The 17,537-nt window shown below is 41.1% G+C and overlaps 2 protein-coding genes across 2 annotated transcripts; both read left to right on the top strand.

Moving 5' to 3' along the window:
- The first annotated feature begins 42 nt into the window (after positions 1 to 42).
- On the top strand, positions 43 to 4,786 carry LOC125761100 (E3 ubiquitin-protein ligase HERC2). Its single transcript, XM_049421937.1, has 3 exons — positions 43 to 144; positions 214 to 715; positions 775 to 4,786. The coding sequence occupies exons 1-3, from the start codon at positions 78 to 80 to the stop codon at positions 1,274 to 1,276; spliced, it is 1,071 nt and encodes a 356-aa protein (XP_049277894.1). The 5' UTR covers positions 43 to 77; the 3' UTR covers positions 1,277 to 4,786.
- Positions 4,787 to 8,727: 3,941 nt separating this feature from the next.
- Positions 8,728 to 14,630, top strand: LOC125761084 (uncharacterized protein K02A2.6-like). The gene is made up of 3 exons (XM_049421904.1): positions 8,728 to 8,980; positions 10,328 to 11,206; positions 11,337 to 14,630. The coding sequence occupies exons 2-3, from the start codon at positions 10,328 to 10,330 to the stop codon at positions 14,379 to 14,381; spliced, it is 3,924 nt and encodes a 1,307-aa protein (XP_049277861.1). The 5' UTR covers positions 8,728 to 8,980; the 3' UTR covers positions 14,382 to 14,630.
- Positions 14,631 to 17,537: the final 2,907 nt, after the last annotated feature.

The raw sequence follows: 17,537 nt of genomic DNA, 5'->3' as shown, positions 1-17,537 counted from the left end.
AATCTTGACGGCCAGGTGGCGTTGTAAATACAGGGTTGGTAAACTTGGTTTTGGTTAGTCAAAATTATTTGAAAAACATGAACGTTAAGTTATGGGTAAAAGGAATGAATCCTGTGGAACCTGCATCGGTATGTGGATGGAAAGGTAAGATGTCTACATAAAACAGACTTACGCGATTAAATGCTACCAAAACATCGCCTGTTTTTTTTACAGAATTTAATTTGTGCCAATTATTGACGATAGATGAAGTGGCGATATCGAAAATACACATACAGTTCGGACAAATTTACTGTTTTATTGCGTACGAGAGTAAACTGTACATATTTTGCGCTTTAACGTCGGAGCGAAGAACCATCAGTTTTGATACGAGCGTTGTATGTTTAGCAGGAAATAGTAAGCACTGTTTAGTGCTGTTGGCCAACGGCGAACTGAAGAAGTACGAATGTTTAGCAGATCAATTAGTTTCGCTAAACTTTCTCGGGATTGAGGCCGATAAAACGAAATCTAAGGAAGATAAAACGACACGTTCAATCACTCATTTGGCCTGTGGCGAATGCGTTACCATAGCATGTACATCGGATAATGGCATATATAATATTCCCAACCACACGATCACCCTACCGAGACACGTGCGAGTTAGAAAAGTGGCAACTGGATTCGAACATTGTTTATTACTCACCACGAACGGGGATGTGTACAGTTGGGGTGGAGGCTTGTAAGCATGATCGAACTTTGTAAAAATCCAAATATAATTTATCGATTTACCCTTTACAGACGGGGACAGCTCGGAAACGGGGAAATTGTTGCCTTCAATGATCAGCCTCGTATAGTAGAAGGACTCGCGGGAGTAAAAGTAATTGACATCGATGCCGAAGGATGGCACTCAGCTGCGGTAACTTCCTTTGGTGATCTGTACACATGGGGTTGGAACAATCAGGGTCAGCTAGGATTACAGGATTCACAGCACAACGAGCATGTTGTTTCGCTGCCACAAATCGTATCCTTTTCTAACGATGTAGAAGTAACAGTGAAAAGAGTGCACTGCGGCATTGGGCACACGGTCGTGGATGTTACTAATGCCGATGGAAGTCAAAACGTGCTAGTTGCGGGATGGGACTTAGAAAAGCGGTTCCACTATCGGCAACCATCGGCATGTTCAGCTAATTTCGAGGGCTTTCGCAAGCTCGACGAACCTATGCACGATACAGGTGCGCTATTTGAGCTAGGTACAGGAGCATACCAGGTTTACTTCCTGCAACGTGTTGAAAACGAATAAAGCCTGCCTCAAAATGTCTGCGAAATGTTACAAAATCCTTGACCTGATTCCATTGTTGCTATTAATACGAACTTCGTAAAGAACCGAAAAAGAGCAAAATACGACGTACAAGTGCGAGGTGATGCTTCATAAAGCAGCAATATTTTGAGGAAACAAGTTTTGCTGGTTTCAAGTACGCAAGATCACGCAGAAGGAAGACCACAAAGCGGATGGCAAAAAACACAGGCAAAACGCGGACACTCACATAATCGAGCCGGCATTGAAAGAAAATGCAGACTGTAAACGTTGTTCGTCCGAAGTACTACTGGGTGATCGACACGGTGCAGATCGCGCAGATCGTAGGAACTGTGCGCCGCATGCGTATGGTAGGGATTATGGAAGGAAACAACATCGGGCAGGATATGGTGTTGCTTGAGGCCGGCCGACTATGTTCAAGGTTTCAGCTGGCCCCAAAATTGAAAAGAAATGAGGTCACACCTCACGTCCCACACGGTCGGGACGTCCGCATCCTTGCCGTGCAGCATCCTTCCCATACAAAAAAGCCCTACCACGTGAAACCGCAGGCTATTCGCAAAAGTCATGTCTACATGCAGCATTTTTATGATCAGTGAAACGGAATTTTTTATTATTGCTCTCGTTTGTTTTTTGCTTGCATTGCATGCAGTTGCAACGCTTTCGCCGAAATGTGCTGCTCGGTAAACAAAAGGGCACTGTGAACAGGCCAGCAATTGCAAGCGACAAGCAGAAGAAAGGAAAAAAAACACAACACGTCGATCATCACCGAAGAGAATGCAGGAGTAGGAAGGCCGAACAAAGTAAAAGAAAACCGAAAGACGCGCTTCTTAAAGCCAGACAGACCGACCGGGTCGAACCCTCGAAAAATTGAGAGTGAAAATAAGATCAAGGCCAGCCAGTTTCTTCCTGCCACAGTTCGCACACAACTGGGTTTTATGTGCATGCGCAAATGCAACGCTTGCACTCGATGCAACGGAGCAAATGCATTTTTCGTTGCATCGAAACGACCGTGTGGTAATTGTGTGTGCAATGCAATCGACGAGGACGAGGACGAAGACGAATGACGTCGATGATGACGACTGCAGCGATGGATGGAAGCACAATGAGGAGGGCATGGTGAGGATGAGTGCTTTTGTCCAAAAATGAGTAAAATTATGAGGCCGGACACAGTCGGGGAGGTCTTGGAAGCACGTCCACGTCAGTTGGAACCGGTTCTGTGCGCACACCGGATCAGCGTCGACGCGAGTTTGTCTGATTGGTCTGGCTTTTTTGGGGTTGAATGTGGCCTCGATCTTTTGTAATACTGGGCGCACTAAGTGTTCTCTTCCTCCCGCCCATGCAATGGGGAACCGGGGACATGATCATTAAATTGTTACGCCTTGTGAGCAGTTTCACTTTTTTCGCTTCCCATTTTTGGGGGGAAGATCGGAACAGTAGGGATGTGCATGCGAGTTTTTGATAGTTCTGTTGTTGCGTTTTTTTGGGTAGTAATTTTTGGCAAACTCATTGTGCCGGAGAAATGCATTTTTATTATGGATCATTTGGAAAGGGACTTTGCGGTACGATGACGCCCAGCGATCGGTTAGCAGAACGTGCGTAATTAGTGCAGAACAAATTGAAGGATTTTGGCAGGAACGGTGAAGAACCGTTCCTTTGTTCCGACTGGTGCTTGGTTGCGTTTGATGGCTGCAGGAGTTTTTTTTTGAAATTGTAAAAAAAAATAGTTGGGAGTTTCCAATGATCCTTTGATGAGTGGGATGAATGTGTGGTTAAATAATTAAATTGTACATCGTTTGCATATCTTAATATCTTATCATGTGAATGAAAAGTTCAATGATATGTAAAATGTTATGCATTAAGGTAACTGTTATACCATCCTGATATGTAGGTTAGAAAGAAAGCAGTAAGCTAACAACAGGTGCAATAAGAGGAAAGCGTATTGAAGAAACAGTATAAAAAATTGAATATTGATGGTGCTGATGGCCTTTAGCGAAGTAATAACGGAACTTGCCCAAATGAATTATCACTTTTCTTTATTCCACTAAAAATCCATTTTTTTACCTTTTAGATTGATGTACCACATGTTGTATAAGTATTAATTACAATGGATTGGATAACATACAGATTTTTTTTTATTCTGTATTATTCAATATAACAGGGAAAAGGACCATTTTTCGTGTTTGACCAATAATTTTACTAAATGTTGTTCTGACATTTTGCAAAAAATGTTGTCTTTATCTCCCAAAAATAATTTTTGAAGTGGTACAATTATAAAAACGAGACTAATATGAGTTTTAAGATAACAGTTGTTTTTGGTATGTTTTTTCCAAACAATTTATACAGGACAGTATTTGAGCATATACATACGATTGCGTGACTGCTGTTGTGCCAAATTTATTAATAAAGGCACACCTTGCACGTTGACTTTTTGCGGCTGAAGACAAAGGTATTACCGTTTTTGTTTTGGACAATTCCTATCGTAAAAAATGAACCAAATATCAAAAACCGTTACGGTCAATTATTTCGGACACCAGAAACAAAGGAGCCCCGTCCTGCCACTTATGGCAGTATTTAGGGATGGTTTTTTTTGTTTTACTTTAAAATTTGTTCAAATACATGTTAATGTTTGATTGCCTCAGAGGATTACTATTCCACATAATATGGGAATTACACATGTATGATAGCTTTCTTCACCGTGATGTCGTTGAACTCCAGGAAGTGTTCATTTTGTAGAAATTAAATCAGCCTGTGGAGATGAAAAAAGGTTTTTTGTTGTAACCGAAAACGTCATTGCAGTACATTAGCCCCGACCGGCTTATCGCTTGCGGTGTTGATGTACGTCCTTGAACAGTGAAGATCTCCGACGTAACGATGTCTACTGTACCAGACCTGATCAAAATGCGAACCAATAAACCAGACGTCTGAGGGCAGCACTCACATTTCCGTCCATTTTCAGTTTTCATACAGTACCGACCGGTGACGTACTATCGCGACCCTCGCATATATCAGTCGTACTAAGTTTCTTGACATGCGACAAAAAAAGAAAGAAACGAAAAGCAAATAATACAGCAGATAACGAAAGCGCACGAGCTACGTTGTGTGCGCAAAAACATACACGCGTGAAAAAAACGGCCATCACTAATGTTAATCATGCCGCCGTTGATTCACTGTCCCGGACCTAACCTAAGCTGTTTTGAAGTGATGCGCTACCGAACAGAACAGAGGACGTCTTTCGGGTTCAACGAATTAGAAACATTGAACTGTGCGACCAACAGACGCAACCGCATGTTAGCGGTAGCCGTTGAACAACGGCTCAAGTGATGGTCATGCTGTTGTACGATTTTGTTTGTTTATTTGCTACTAACTACTAACTGTGCCGTTATTTGATGAAACGTTCTTTTTTCTTCTGTAGTATTTATTTTTACTGCCGAAAGGGGAAAATGAAAAAAAAAAACATCTACCGGAAATGATACGCCTCTTTTCCGGTGGTACGGTATCCATCGCATCACAGTTAAATTTTTCCGCCAGCTCGTCTCCAGACAAAAATGCTCACGAGCTGTGACCCGACTGTGCGGATTCAAGGCCATCCTGCTACAGTATTGCTGCAATATTCCGTCTGGTCGTGTTGTGCATTATCGTGTGCGTTTGTTTACACGACGATCGTTCCGTCTGAGAGCGCCGAGAGTTACGCGTTCAAATGAGGTTAGGATTGGGCGGACGACCTCCGGATGGAGTGGCGCAAAAAAAAAACAAAAAATGGGAAAGAAAATAACGCTTGTAATCTACAAGCCCCACGATGTGTTACAGTGGACTGTTTGGATGATTTTTGCTTTCGAGGTATATACGTGTGTGTGTGTGTGTGTGTGTGTGTGTGTGGCTTTTTTTCGGAAGTGCAACCGACTGTGGCCTCATTAGCAGGCGTCTGCTCCCGAGAGCGGTCGGAGCGACTGTGGAAGCTTGTGCAATGTTTGACCACTTGACGCTCCCGATGTTGGTTCTCAAACCAGACGCTCCCCGTGGGGCGGTTTGCCATATCAAAGGAAAATGTGATTGAGGTTGTTTCGCAAAATGTTTCGCAAAAAAAAAAATGAACGAAGCCAAATAGCATCATCCCACCAATTAATGGGTCTTGATAAGAATAGCGCATTGATTTAGGTCAGTTTTGTGTATTTTTGTTACGCGAGCGGCATTTGTTGTGGGGTTTCGCATATGTAGGTCATTTGAAAATTTTGGTTGCAATGGTTGGCGGTTGTATTTTAAGCGTGTTTTTGCGTATTTTTTTTGCGCAAACCATCTTTGCAAATGATCTTTGTCTTTTTTTCATAGTCTTTTTTGGATTTTTTTTAGGTATAATCCAAATGAAGAGTAATTTTTACATAAAATCATAAAATCGCGTGCATTGCTGTTGCAAATATTGTTTGTTTTCAAAATAATTAAGATAATACGATTGTTCAGATAAAAGGTAAGAATATCCCTTTGCACGGTTTCACATCTTTGCGATTGTTTTCGTTGTTCGTTATGTTCCTATCCAATCAAACATCAAAGTAGCCAATGCTCGCATTGACGTCTCTTAATGATGACATTCATTCGTACCAGGTGTAGGAACGTTCAGTGTTTCTAATAGTTTCGTTGTTAAAAACTCTTTACGGTAGCCATTATTTTAAGCAAAAAAGTGTTTTGTGAATTTTTGAATCATTTACAATATTTTAAGATGTTAAGGTATGTTACGAATCTAGTAGGTTGGCATTACAAGTATTGCAATCGGAAAATGTATAAGTAACCGTTGTGAATGGTTAGGAAGTTAGTTGAGCTCCAACCGTGATCCTTACCACAAGTTAAAATATATTGAACTTGAATACTACCGAACTTCTACAGGTTATGGGCCCAGGACACAAAGAAGTAGCCGCTCACGGTATTCCCCAGTTCGCCGGAACTGGCTACGATACTTGGAATTTCCGCGTTCAGTGTGTTCTTGAAGCTTCGAAGGTATGGGATGCTGTGGTAAAGGATGTTCCGGCAGAGGCCGGTGAAAATGCCAAGTTTAAGGAAATGGATGCCAAGGCCAAATCCTTACTGGTAAGTCTGATTTCGGATGAATACCTCGGATGTATTAGAGAGTGCGGCACGGCAAAAGACATATGGAAAACTCTAGAAAATACCTTTGCGAAAAAGTCAGCTGGAAAGCAAATGGTTATTAGAAAACAGATCGCTCGTCTTCATCTGAAGGAAGGGACATCGTTGCGCTCCCACCTTCTACAATTTGAAGACCTGATTCGGCAGCTCCGAGTGGCCGGTTCAAAATTGGAAGAAAGCGATGTTTGTGCGGCCTTAAGTTTGACTCTTCCGGAGTCGTACGATCCACTCATGACTGCCTTGGAAAATCTTCCGGAAAGCGAATTGACATATGAGCTGATGAAAACCCGTTTACTGAGTGATGAAGCTAAGCGTTTGGATCGACAAAATAGTAGTGACGAAAAGCCTACTGCGTTCGCTAGCAATCACCGAAAAATAAATGTGAACTACAAGTTTTCCGGGAAATGCCATGGCTGTGGTAAGAACGGTCATATGAAGAAGGATTGCTGGAAGAAGACAAACGCCAACGTTGCTAACGTGTCGAAATCGGTTGCATTCATGGTGAATGATGCTAGAAGAAAGAAACCATCTGGTGGAAAGGTCGAATTCTTACTGGATTCAGGCGCCAGTGCTCACATGGTTAATTCGAAGCATCATTTCATATCTGTGAAAGCCCTGAAACAACCGGTATATATAAACGTAGCAAAAAATGGAGAAACTCTCGTGGCTAAAGAAGCTGGTGACATCAGTGGATTGAGTAATAGAGGCATACCGATGATTGCGAAAGATGTTCTATACATTCCATCGCTAAGAGAAAATGTCATGTCGGTAAAGAAGCTTACTAAGGCTGGTGTGGAAGTTTGCTTCAAAAGTAAGGAAGCAATTTTGAAGTTGAATGGCGCAACGATTGCAACAGCGAATCAGCTAGGAAATCTCTATGCTTTAGAGATGAAGATCCATCGTGAAAATGCTTGTATGATTGAATCGGAATGTGTTGACCTCCGGCATCGTCGTCTTGGACACATTAGTGAAGGTATCATGAATACTCTGGTGCGTGAAAACTCAGCCCTCGGTGTGAAATTCAAGCCAGAGAAGCTCAAGTTTTGTGACGTGTGTGTTATGGGTAAGCACTGTCGTGAACCATTCAAAAGTGCGAGAAACAGAGCAATCCGAAAGAAGTTGGAAGTTTTTGAAAAATTTCAAGAATATTGCGCAATGGCGACTGCTGCATGTGGTACGAAAATTTCAAAACTCACTGTGGATCAGGAACGCGAGTATTGTTCGAACAACCAGAAGAAATTCTATAAAGCAGAGGGAATTCAGGTGGAGCCAACAATAGCTTACTCGCCTCAACAAAATGAAGAAAATTTGGTGTTACCATGGCTCAACGAGCAAGAGGGGGAAGAATATCTAGAAGATGTCGTTGAAGAAGAAGAAGAGTACGAACAACCTGTTGTAGAGAATGCCCCGGATGAATTGTTACGTGAAGAGGAAGAAGTCGAACTGTTAGATGAATTCGAAGATGCAGTGGATACGAATGATTCCGCGCTCCCTTCGCGTTCAGGTCAGGACTTGCCTTCTAGTTCGTATGATAAGCAGTTCTTGAGGCGCTGCGAACGGGAGCGCCGTTTTCCAAGTAAGTTTCGAGATTACTTTACTGGATTCAGTGCTTGTGCTGTCGGCTTTCCCTTCTCATCAGACGTTCCTGAAACATTTAATGATATCGACGGTCGAGATGATCGTGATCTATGGTATCAGGCTGTGAAGGATGAACTCAACTCAATGAAAGTTAACAATGTGTGGAAAATGACCCCATGTCCCGCCGGCGTCCGACCCCTTAAGTCGAAGTGGGTATTCCGAATTAAAGAGGATGAAAAAGGACGACATGTCAGGTATAAGGCGCGTTTGGTAGTAAAAGGATTCCTGCAGCGTCCGGGTATCGACTTTGAGGACACGTATGCACCTGTTGCGAAGCTGTCTACGGTTCGAGTGTTGCTGGCCGTTGCTGTTCATCATGGATTTCACATACACCACATGGATGTCAAAACGGCCTTTCTATATGGAATTTTGAAAGAAGATCTTTACATGGAAGTTCCTAAAGGAGTGGAAGCGAGACCAGGTATTGTTTGCAAACTTCAGAAGTCGCTGTATGGTCTGAAACAAGCTCCACGATGCTGGAACGAACGGTTCAATTTGACGTTGTTGAAGCTAGCTTTTCGACGATCGAACAGAGACTACTGTCTGTATGTGTCTACTGTTGAAGATGATGAGATGTACTTAGTACTATATGTTGACGACCTGTTGGTAGTTGGAAGAAATATCCGAACAATCGAGAAACTGAAGAGTAAACTTGCTGATTGTAGAGATGTAAGTAAGCAGCACCCATGAGAGCGGGATGATTGTGAGCAGTGGGGAACTCATGAGTTACTGCGAAGTGCTAAGATCAAGGATCGGAGCAAGGATGAGACCAGCAGGAGATGGAAGGCGCACCAAAAGGGGCAGACGCGATTGAACAGTCGAAGGGAACGGTCGAAAGTGAACATACGAATAAATACGAGAACTCTACAATTGGCGCAGCCGGTATTTGAAATTAAAAGAACCTTAAAAGCTGGAAGAGTGAGTACAAGAAGATTAGAAGTTTATAAGAAGTATTAAAAAAAAACGGAATCGATAAAAGAAGAGCATATTTATGTGTAAAGTTGGAAGTTTAGATAATTAGGATATAATTACTGGAGATAAGGGAGTTGTACGATCAAGAATTTTTATTCTTATGTGATAGGATTTTTATAAGTTCTCTTGTGTGTGTGTGTGTGGTGCATTCGTGGTTAATCTAGAGTCCAGAAGAATTTAGAGTAAAATTTAAAAAAAAAACAATTAAAAAAATAAAAAAAAATAGAAAAGAAGTTAGTGAGCCCGGTACGAAACCGAAGCACAAAAGACAAGTCCGGAGGAATCCGTAGTGTCGAAAAAAAAAAGAAAAAGAAGATTGTGAGCCCGGTACTAAACCGTAGCACAAGAGAAGACAAGTCCGGAGCAATCCGTAGTGTCGCAAATAAGAAAGGTAAAGTGTAAGGCAGGAGCAAAATTACAGAAAAGACTAGTCCGGAGAAATCCGTAGTGTCACATGTTAAAAAAAGAGGGGGAGTGTGAGTCTGGTACGAAATCGTAGCACAAAAGGAAAGTCCGGAGGAATCTGTAGTGTCGAGGAAAAGAAAAGAAAAGAAGATTGTGAGCCCGGTACGAAACTGAAACACAAAAGACAAGTCCGGAGGAATCCGTAGTGTCAAGAAAAAGAAAAGAAGATTGTGAGTCCGGTACTAAACCGTAGCACAAGAGAAGACAAGCCCGGAGCAATCCGTAGTGTCGCAAATAAGAAAGATAAAGTGTGAGGCAGGAACGAAATTACAGAAAAGACTAGTCCGGAGAAATCCGTAGTGTCGAGTATGAGAAAGAAAAGTGTAAGTGTGAGTCCGGTACGAAAACCGTAGCACAAAAGACAAGTCCGGAGGAATCCGTAGTGTCGCAAAAAAAAAAAAAAAAAAAAAAAAAAAAAAAAAGGAAAAAAAAGGAAAAGAAACGATTGTGTGTTCGGGACGAAACACAAAACAAGATTGGAACAATGACATGTAAGAGCAAAATTGTGTGCCTAAGACAAGCCCGGAAAAGTCCGTAGTGTCTGAAAACACAGATGTGCAGAGGGATCATGAGTGCGCGCCGCATACAAGAGAACAGCCCGGATACATCCATAGTGTCGTACAGAAACGTAGAAACAATGGCGTGAACAGTAAAGTGTTAGTGTTAAAGTGTTCTATAGTTTGTTCTTCCTTAACGGCATTAGAGAAGAAGACAATAGGGATCATATATATTGCGAAACAAGTTTATAGTCTATTTTGCTTTGAGTAATTTTGGGTTTAAAAAAGATATTGCGGTAATTAAAAAAATTATAAATATTTTTTTCTGTAGATGGATACGGAGCGTTGGCCGTTGGAGCCTTTCAACGACGCTGCAAATTCGGCTGATTTACGACGAGAATGGGAAGAGTGGCATCGTGCGTTAGAATTGATTATAGGACTAAAGTCAATTAAAACCCAAGAGAAAAAACTAACGTACATGTTAGCACGAGGGGGAAGGGGCTTGCAGAGAATATTTTATAATTTGGCTCCAGTTCAAGAAGAAGAGAAAATTCAAAGCGTTAAAATACCTTTTCGGCCTAAAGAAACCCCTGTTTATGACAACGCAGTAAAACGATTGAATAACTTTTTTGTTGGAAAGAGAAATGAAAGAATCGAATTAGAAATATTTCGATCGCTTAAGCAAAAAGGGGACGAAACATTTAACCAATTTGTACTCAGGATTAGAACTCAGGCAGCAAAATGTGATTTCCAAACACGCACAGCGAAAGAGATTTTTCACCAAATTACCATCGGAGCGAAAGATGAAAGGGTGCGAGACAAGGGCATGGAAAACTCCATGGGGATTGATGAATTAATCAACTACGCCATAAATCGGGAGGTGCTAATGGAACAAAAGCGGAAGAATGCTGAGAGTAGCGGAGCAGAAACACAAATTGCTCATGTGCGTAGAGAAGGGGCAACATATTCTCGCGCTAACGCGTGTTTGCGTTGCGGATCATGGCGACACCAAGCAAATGCGAAAGAATGCACCGCGCGACAATCACGCTGCAACAAGTGTGGGACCATTGGCCATTTTGCCAGGGTATGCAAGAAACGTGACTACGAAGGACGCGAAAACACAAGATACCAGTGGAAGAAACCAAAAGAGGCAAATGTCGTCTATGGAAATAAGGAAAATAATTGGTCCAACAAAAATGAACGGGAAGAGGTATAGTATGGAAAAAGTGATTTGGATACCAGAACATTTAGAAATTATGTTGAAGGTTGATTAAATAAATAGTGATATCGCTTTATTATTCTCCTTAATTTTACAACGATTCATTTTCCGTTATTTCTAGGAAAAACAAAGTGACAATGGCATCATTACATGTTTTGTTGATTGTCTTCCAGTAAACTTTTTGATTGACTCGGGAGCAGCGATAAACACAGTAACACCAGAAGTATGGAGACAACTAAAACAAATTAAAGCTACTATCGTTCAGCATGAAGTAGACAGCGACCTCCGTATAACGGCGTATGCGACTAAACAACCGTTGAAACTACAAGGAAAATTTGAGGCATGGGTAAAAGTGAACGAAGCTAAACCTAAAGTGTACGCGCAATTTTTCGTAGTAGAACAAAGTGGGAAATGCTTATTAGGGAAAAGAACAGCAGAGGCACTGCGTGTGTTAAAAGTTGGTTTGGAGGTATTGCAAATCGATAAAACAAAGAAGGCTTTTCCTAAGTTTCCAGACATTCAGGTGAAATTGTCAATTGATAAAGCGGTAGTGCCAAAGAAGATATCTTATTTAAGAGTGCCAATAGCATTAGAAGAGAAAGTTGAGCGAAAAATCCAAGACATGCTAGACACAGACATAATTGAACCGGTTAAGGGACCAGTAGATTGGATATCGCCTATGGTGGTGGTGCCAAAAGGGAAAGACGATATACGAATATGCATCAATATGCGTGGCCCGAATCAGGCTATCCATCGAGAACACTACCCACTACCAGTAATTGATACTTTACTCAACAAGTTGAGAGGTTCACGTCTATTTTCAAAGTTAGACATTACTTCGGCTTACCATCATGTAGAACTGCACCCTGCTTCTAGGGATATCACGGCGTTCATGACAAACAAAGGGTTAATGAGATTTAAGAGATTAATGTTTGGCATAAATTGTGCACCGGAAATTTTCCAAAGAATTATGTGCCAAATGTTGGTAGGGATCGAAGGTGTCGTGGTTTATATCGATGACATAGTAGTAGCAGGAGAATCAAAAGAGCAGCATGATCATCGTCTGAAGGAGGTCTTAGAAATTTTAAAGAGGAACAATGCTACACTTAATGAAGAAAAGTGCACTTATGGAGTGACTTGTTTAGAAATCCTGGGATACAACGTTAGTGCTGAAGGAATAGCTCCGTCAGAAGAAAAGATCGTAGCGATCAAAAATTTCAGGAAACCGGAAACTAAGGAAGAAGTTAGGAGTTTTCTAGGTTTAATCAATTTTGTCGGACAATTTATTCCAGACCTTTCAACAAAATCGGAACCTTTACGGAAGTTGATCCGTGGCGACACTAAAACATTTGGGAAGGACGAAGAGATAGCGTTTGATGAGTTGAGAAGAGAGCTGTGTAATACAGTAAGAAGGCTAGGTTTTTTTGATCCTGGAGACAAGACGGAACTTTACACGGATGCTTCTCCGGTAGGTTTAGGAGCAGTACTAGTTCAACGGACACATGCAGGGGAAGCTCGCATAATTAGTTTTGCTTCTAAAGGTTTGACAAAAACCGAAAGAATATACCCACAAACCCAGCGCGAGGCTCTTGCAATAGTATGGGCGGTGGAAAAGTTCTACTATTACCTGTTTGGAACACAGTTTACCATTTTTACTGACCATAAAACCCTACAGTACATCTTTGAGGGGAAGCATCAGAATGGTAGAAGAGCTTGCTCTAGGGCAGAAGGTTGGGCGCTTCGCTTACTTCCTTATAGGTATGAAGTTAAGCACATTCCAGGGCCTACTAATATATCGGATATATTGTCACGACTGTGCCCTGTGGCTGAAGACAATCCGTTTGATGAAAACACAGAGCATTTTCTATACGCTGTGGGCGACGAATACGTTGCGATAACACTACCTCAGATTAAGGAAAGCACGGCTCAAGACGAAACGTTGAAGAAAGTTATGGCAGCTATTAAGAACCAGGCATGGGATCCAAGTTTGGCACATTTTCAAGCCTTTGAAAATGAGTTAGGAATACTGGATGGAATCGTTGTTAGAAACGATCGAATTGTTCTCCCTGCTAACTTACGACGACATGCAATGCAAATTGCTCACAGAGGACATCCTGGTGTAGTAAGCATGAAAAGAAATCTAAGAGAACGATTATGGTGGCCGTATATGGACCGAGAAGTGGATAGTTATGTACGAGAATGTGAAGGATGCACATTAGTCGCACCTTCGGGACAGGCAGAACCCATGATTAGGAAAACAATGCCCGAGCGAGCTTGGCAGGATATTGCTATAGATTTCTTTTGCGCTAAAGAGCACGCAACGTTCTTAGTAATAGTAGATTACTACAGCAGGTATATGAAGATTATAGAAATGAGCAACACATCGGCAACAAAAACAATTGAAGCATTGGAAGTAGTTTTCAAAGAACAATCATATCCAGAAACTATCAGAAGTGACAACGGGCCACCATTTTCAAGCGAAGAATTTAAGGGATATTGTTGCAAAAAGAATATGCGGTTAATTCATACTATTCCTTATTGGCCCCAAATGAATGGGTTAGTAGAACGAAATAATCAAGGAATATTGAGAGCATGGCGCATAGCTAAGGCCACTGGAGCATGTTGGAGAACAGCGATCAAAGAGCACGAACATATGTATAATTTAACACCCCATTCAACAACCGGCAAGGCCCCATTAGAGCTGCTAACAGGGAGACCTGTTAAAGATTTGTTGCCATCGTTAAAAGCGGATCCCAGTTGGAATAGGGATGAGAACGAGAAAGATACCGATGCAATACGTAAAATGAAAGGGAAAATTTATGCCGATAATAGACGGGGCTCAAAAGTTTCAGAGATATCAGAAGGAGACATAGTAAGAATTCGAAATTATGTTCCAGGGAAACTAGAAACAAGATGGTCAAAGGAAAGGTACGAAGTCATAAAGAAAGCTGGAAACGACACAATTATAGTTAGCGAGCAGGGAGTACGATACCGGCGACCGGTTGCACATCTTAAAAAGATTGAAGCGCCATCTACTATGCACGAACCCACAAATAATTGTACCGCACAAAATAATAATAAGGAAAAGGTAGACGTAGAAACTGCCAAGGCAGAGGGTACCAATAGAGTAAAACGAATTTGTAAGGTCCCTCTGAAGTATCGGTAAAGCAACATTTTTTTTTCTTATAAATTGGACGAGAAAAGGGATGTAGAGATGTAAGTAAGCAGCACCCATGAGAGCGGGATGATTGTGAGCAGTGGGGAACTCATGAGTTACTGCGAAGTGCTAAGATCAAGGATCGGAGCAAGGATGAGACCAGCAGGAGATGGAAGGCGCACCAAAAGGGGCAGACGCGATTGAACAGTCGAAGGGAACGGTCGAAAGTGAACATACGAATAAATACGAGAACTCTACACTGATGAGTTTGAAATGACCGATTGTGGACCAACAAAATTTTTCCTAGGGATGCGAGTAGAGTATAACCGGGACCGTGGTTTACTCAAGTTGTCACAAGAGGCAGCTGCTTTAAAAATTTTAGAGAAATTTGGCATGACTCAATGCAATCCCACGAAAAATCCAATGGAAAAAGGACTGAAATTGAAACATGAAGGAAGGTATACAACGAAACCTTACCGGGAGTCATTAGGCAGTTTAATGTATCAAATGTTATGCGTGCGACCTGACCTGTACTACCCTATTGCCTATATGGGAAGATTCCAGCATTCACCAACGGAGGATCACTGGCAAGCACTGAAACGCATTATGAGATACCTGAAAGGAACATCTGCAATGGGACTACATTATGAAAAACAAAAGCGTTGGATGTTACTAGTTTCCAACGTATTCGAGCAGAAATCGGAGTTACCGATTGAGAGGGGGTGTTACGAATCTAGTAGGTTGGCATTACAAGTATTGCAATCGGAAAATGTATAAGTAACCGTTGTGAATGGTTAGGAAGTTAGTTGAGCTCCAACCGTGATCCTTACCACAAGTTAAAATATATTGAACTTGAATACTACCGAACTTCTACAAGGTAAGCACAAATATGTAAGTTATCAATATGCGCTCTTTACGGCTGTACACTTTCAGAGGTTTTGGTTTACTATGTCCATGGGGCTTGTATTCCCTGTAACGAAATAGTTAGTACTTCAAACGGACCTACGATCCGAATTTGATTTGATTCCATTCGTGTGAGAAAACGGTGTAGAAAGCGACAAAATTGTCTGATTTTTCATGTAATTACCCTGCCATCTGATGGGCGGTTAATTCGTCAGTAGTCAATGTATACTAGAGTAAGTGCACCAGTTTTCGACAGGTTAGTGCAGCTGTTTTGCAAAAAACAAAAAAACACCTATTATTTGCAATATTTGTGATTGAAAGTGATGATATTTCGGTTGATAAACTTTCGTAGTATCTTTCTGCATTTTCATTTTCGTGATTCTAATGCGTTTTATGTGCAATATTTATGAAAATGTAAACATTGGTTTTGTTCCTGTTTTCTGCAGCAATGTTCCTATTTTCGGCAGGCTGTGTTCCTATTTTCGGCAGCGTAAATAAGGACCATTAAACGTTTTAAACGATTGAAACGATTAGAAAATTAAATTTTAAACACTTTTCCACTCTTAGTTAGCTAATTTTGTGGCCGCAAAGTGGTTAAAAATGTAATTTTATGCTGTCCGTTTCGACAATTTTGCTGTCAGATTTTGCAGTTTTCATCCTTAATCTAGTAGACCACGCTGTCATTGCATACAAAATCACACAGTTTTGTGCTGTCAAACATCATCTTTCGGCATGTACCCATTTTCGGCAGCCTTTAAAGTGAAAAATAAACTATTTATCGAATTTTTATTTTTTTTAAATAGCATAAATTTTAGAACCATTTTGTCTGTCAGAAAAGTGCTTCATCCATTTTTTTTTATGCAGTGGTTTCTTATTTCCAGTACCTGCCGAGTTATCGACTGACAGCAAATTGGACGAAATTTTGTTAACACTTTATGAAAATTGCGATATTTAGGTTAATATTGGGCTAAAAGCATCGGAACTTCGTATTTGGAGAAAATCTATTGGTATTTACGTTTTAAAATTATGTTTGACCGCATTCTATAACGCATTTGTGTATAATTTAGCTTTTATTACACACCTGCCGAAAACTGGCGCACTTACCCTATGTTAGTTGCCTTTATAATGTGAAAATTTAACTTAGCTGTTTGTTTACGGCCTCTATGGTCAAATTCGATTTCCATCTGGACCAAACAAAACAGTCGACCATCGCGGTTCACTTCATGTCGAGAAGATTGAGAACATTTTTACAAGATTCTGACATTTCTGGAAAAGGAAGAATCCGTCCCTTGTAAACCTGGTGTCGGCCATTCAACCGCTCAAAGCGATTGAAGGCATCAACAGAAGTTCAAACGGAAGATTGATGGCAATTGTGGGTGTCAATCCAAGCCAGTCGTATTGGAAAATCGCTCAACTCCACCTGTAAAATTTCAAAATCTGCATGTATCAGGAATCGAGTACATCTGCGATATATGATATATTAGATCAGTGCTCCCCAACCTTTTTAGTACCGTGGACCACTTTTTGTTCGACATAAGTATATCGCGGCCCACATGTGTCGCCTATGAACGGATTCGTAATGTATGTATATCGTTGTTAAGACGATTTTTGAAATAAAACATTAGTAAAAATTATAATTGTCCACAATCTAACACATCGAGGAGCGTAGAATGATTTCGTCACGTAAAAACGCTTGAAATGGTAAATGAAAAGTGTTAAAATAATCGGTCCAACGACCGGAAATTTCTACCGCGAATCACTTCTACTTAAGCGACGGACCACATGTGGTCCGCGGACCATAGGTTGGGGACCACTGCAATAGATAACCATAACTATTTAATCTCCAGTAGAACTTACTATGCCTCTCTGAGCGTTTTAAAATAATGACCAACCAGCAAAAGCATGGCAATGATTATTTGTTGCTGGCTTCATAGAACAAACTAGTTGTGACACCCTCCTCCTCATGTGATCATCTTCTGAGCCTTAGGTTGCATTTGGATACCGTTTATGTCCTGGGAGCGTACGTTACGAGGGGAATTTTAAAGATCCTGTAGAGTCCCAGGTTTGTTCCACGTGACAGATATTAGAGGAGCATTTTTTTGCGGAATTTGTAGCCGATATAAGTGATCTTCTAGACAGGTGTTTTAAAACATTTAGATCTATTTACACTTTTAAAAGGCTTGGTGAGCATTAGCCTTTAAGCATCCCTTTGAGACAAATTTAATGAGACACGGCTTAAGAGTGTTTAATTTATTTTACCTA

The sequence above is a fragment of the Anopheles funestus genome, chromosome 2RL (assembly GCF_943734845.2).
Source record: "Anopheles funestus chromosome 2RL, idAnoFuneDA-416_04, whole genome shotgun sequence".
Classification (NCBI taxonomy): Eukaryota; Metazoa; Arthropoda; class Insecta; order Diptera; family Culicidae; genus Anopheles; species Anopheles funestus.
Note: the sequence above shows the minus strand (reverse complement) of the source record. Positions and strands in the feature narration are given on the sequence as shown.

What these genes read in the sequence shown, in the direction of transcription:
- LOC125761100 (XM_049421937.1), top strand. Translation starts at nt 78, where the DNA reads ATGAACGTTAAGTTATGGGTAAAAGGAATGAATCCTGTGGAACCTGCA. An exon ending in ATCGGTATGTGGATGGAAAG is followed by an intron (nt 145 to 213) that starts GTAAGATGTCTA and finishes TTTTTTTTACAG; the next exon opens with AATTTAATTTGTGCCAATTA. An exon ending in TACAGTTGGGGTGGAGGCTT is followed by an intron (nt 716 to 774) that starts GTAAGCATGATC and finishes TACCCTTTACAG; the next exon opens with ACGGGGACAGCTCGGAAACG.
- LOC125761084 (XM_049421904.1), top strand. Translation starts at nt 10,328, where the DNA reads ATGGATACGGAGCGTTGGCCGTTGGAGCCTTTCAACGACGCTGCAAAT. An exon ending in ACAAAAATGAACGGGAAGAG is followed by an intron (nt 11,207 to 11,336) that starts GTATAGTATGGA and finishes CGTTATTTCTAG; the next exon opens with GAAAAACAAAGTGACAATGG.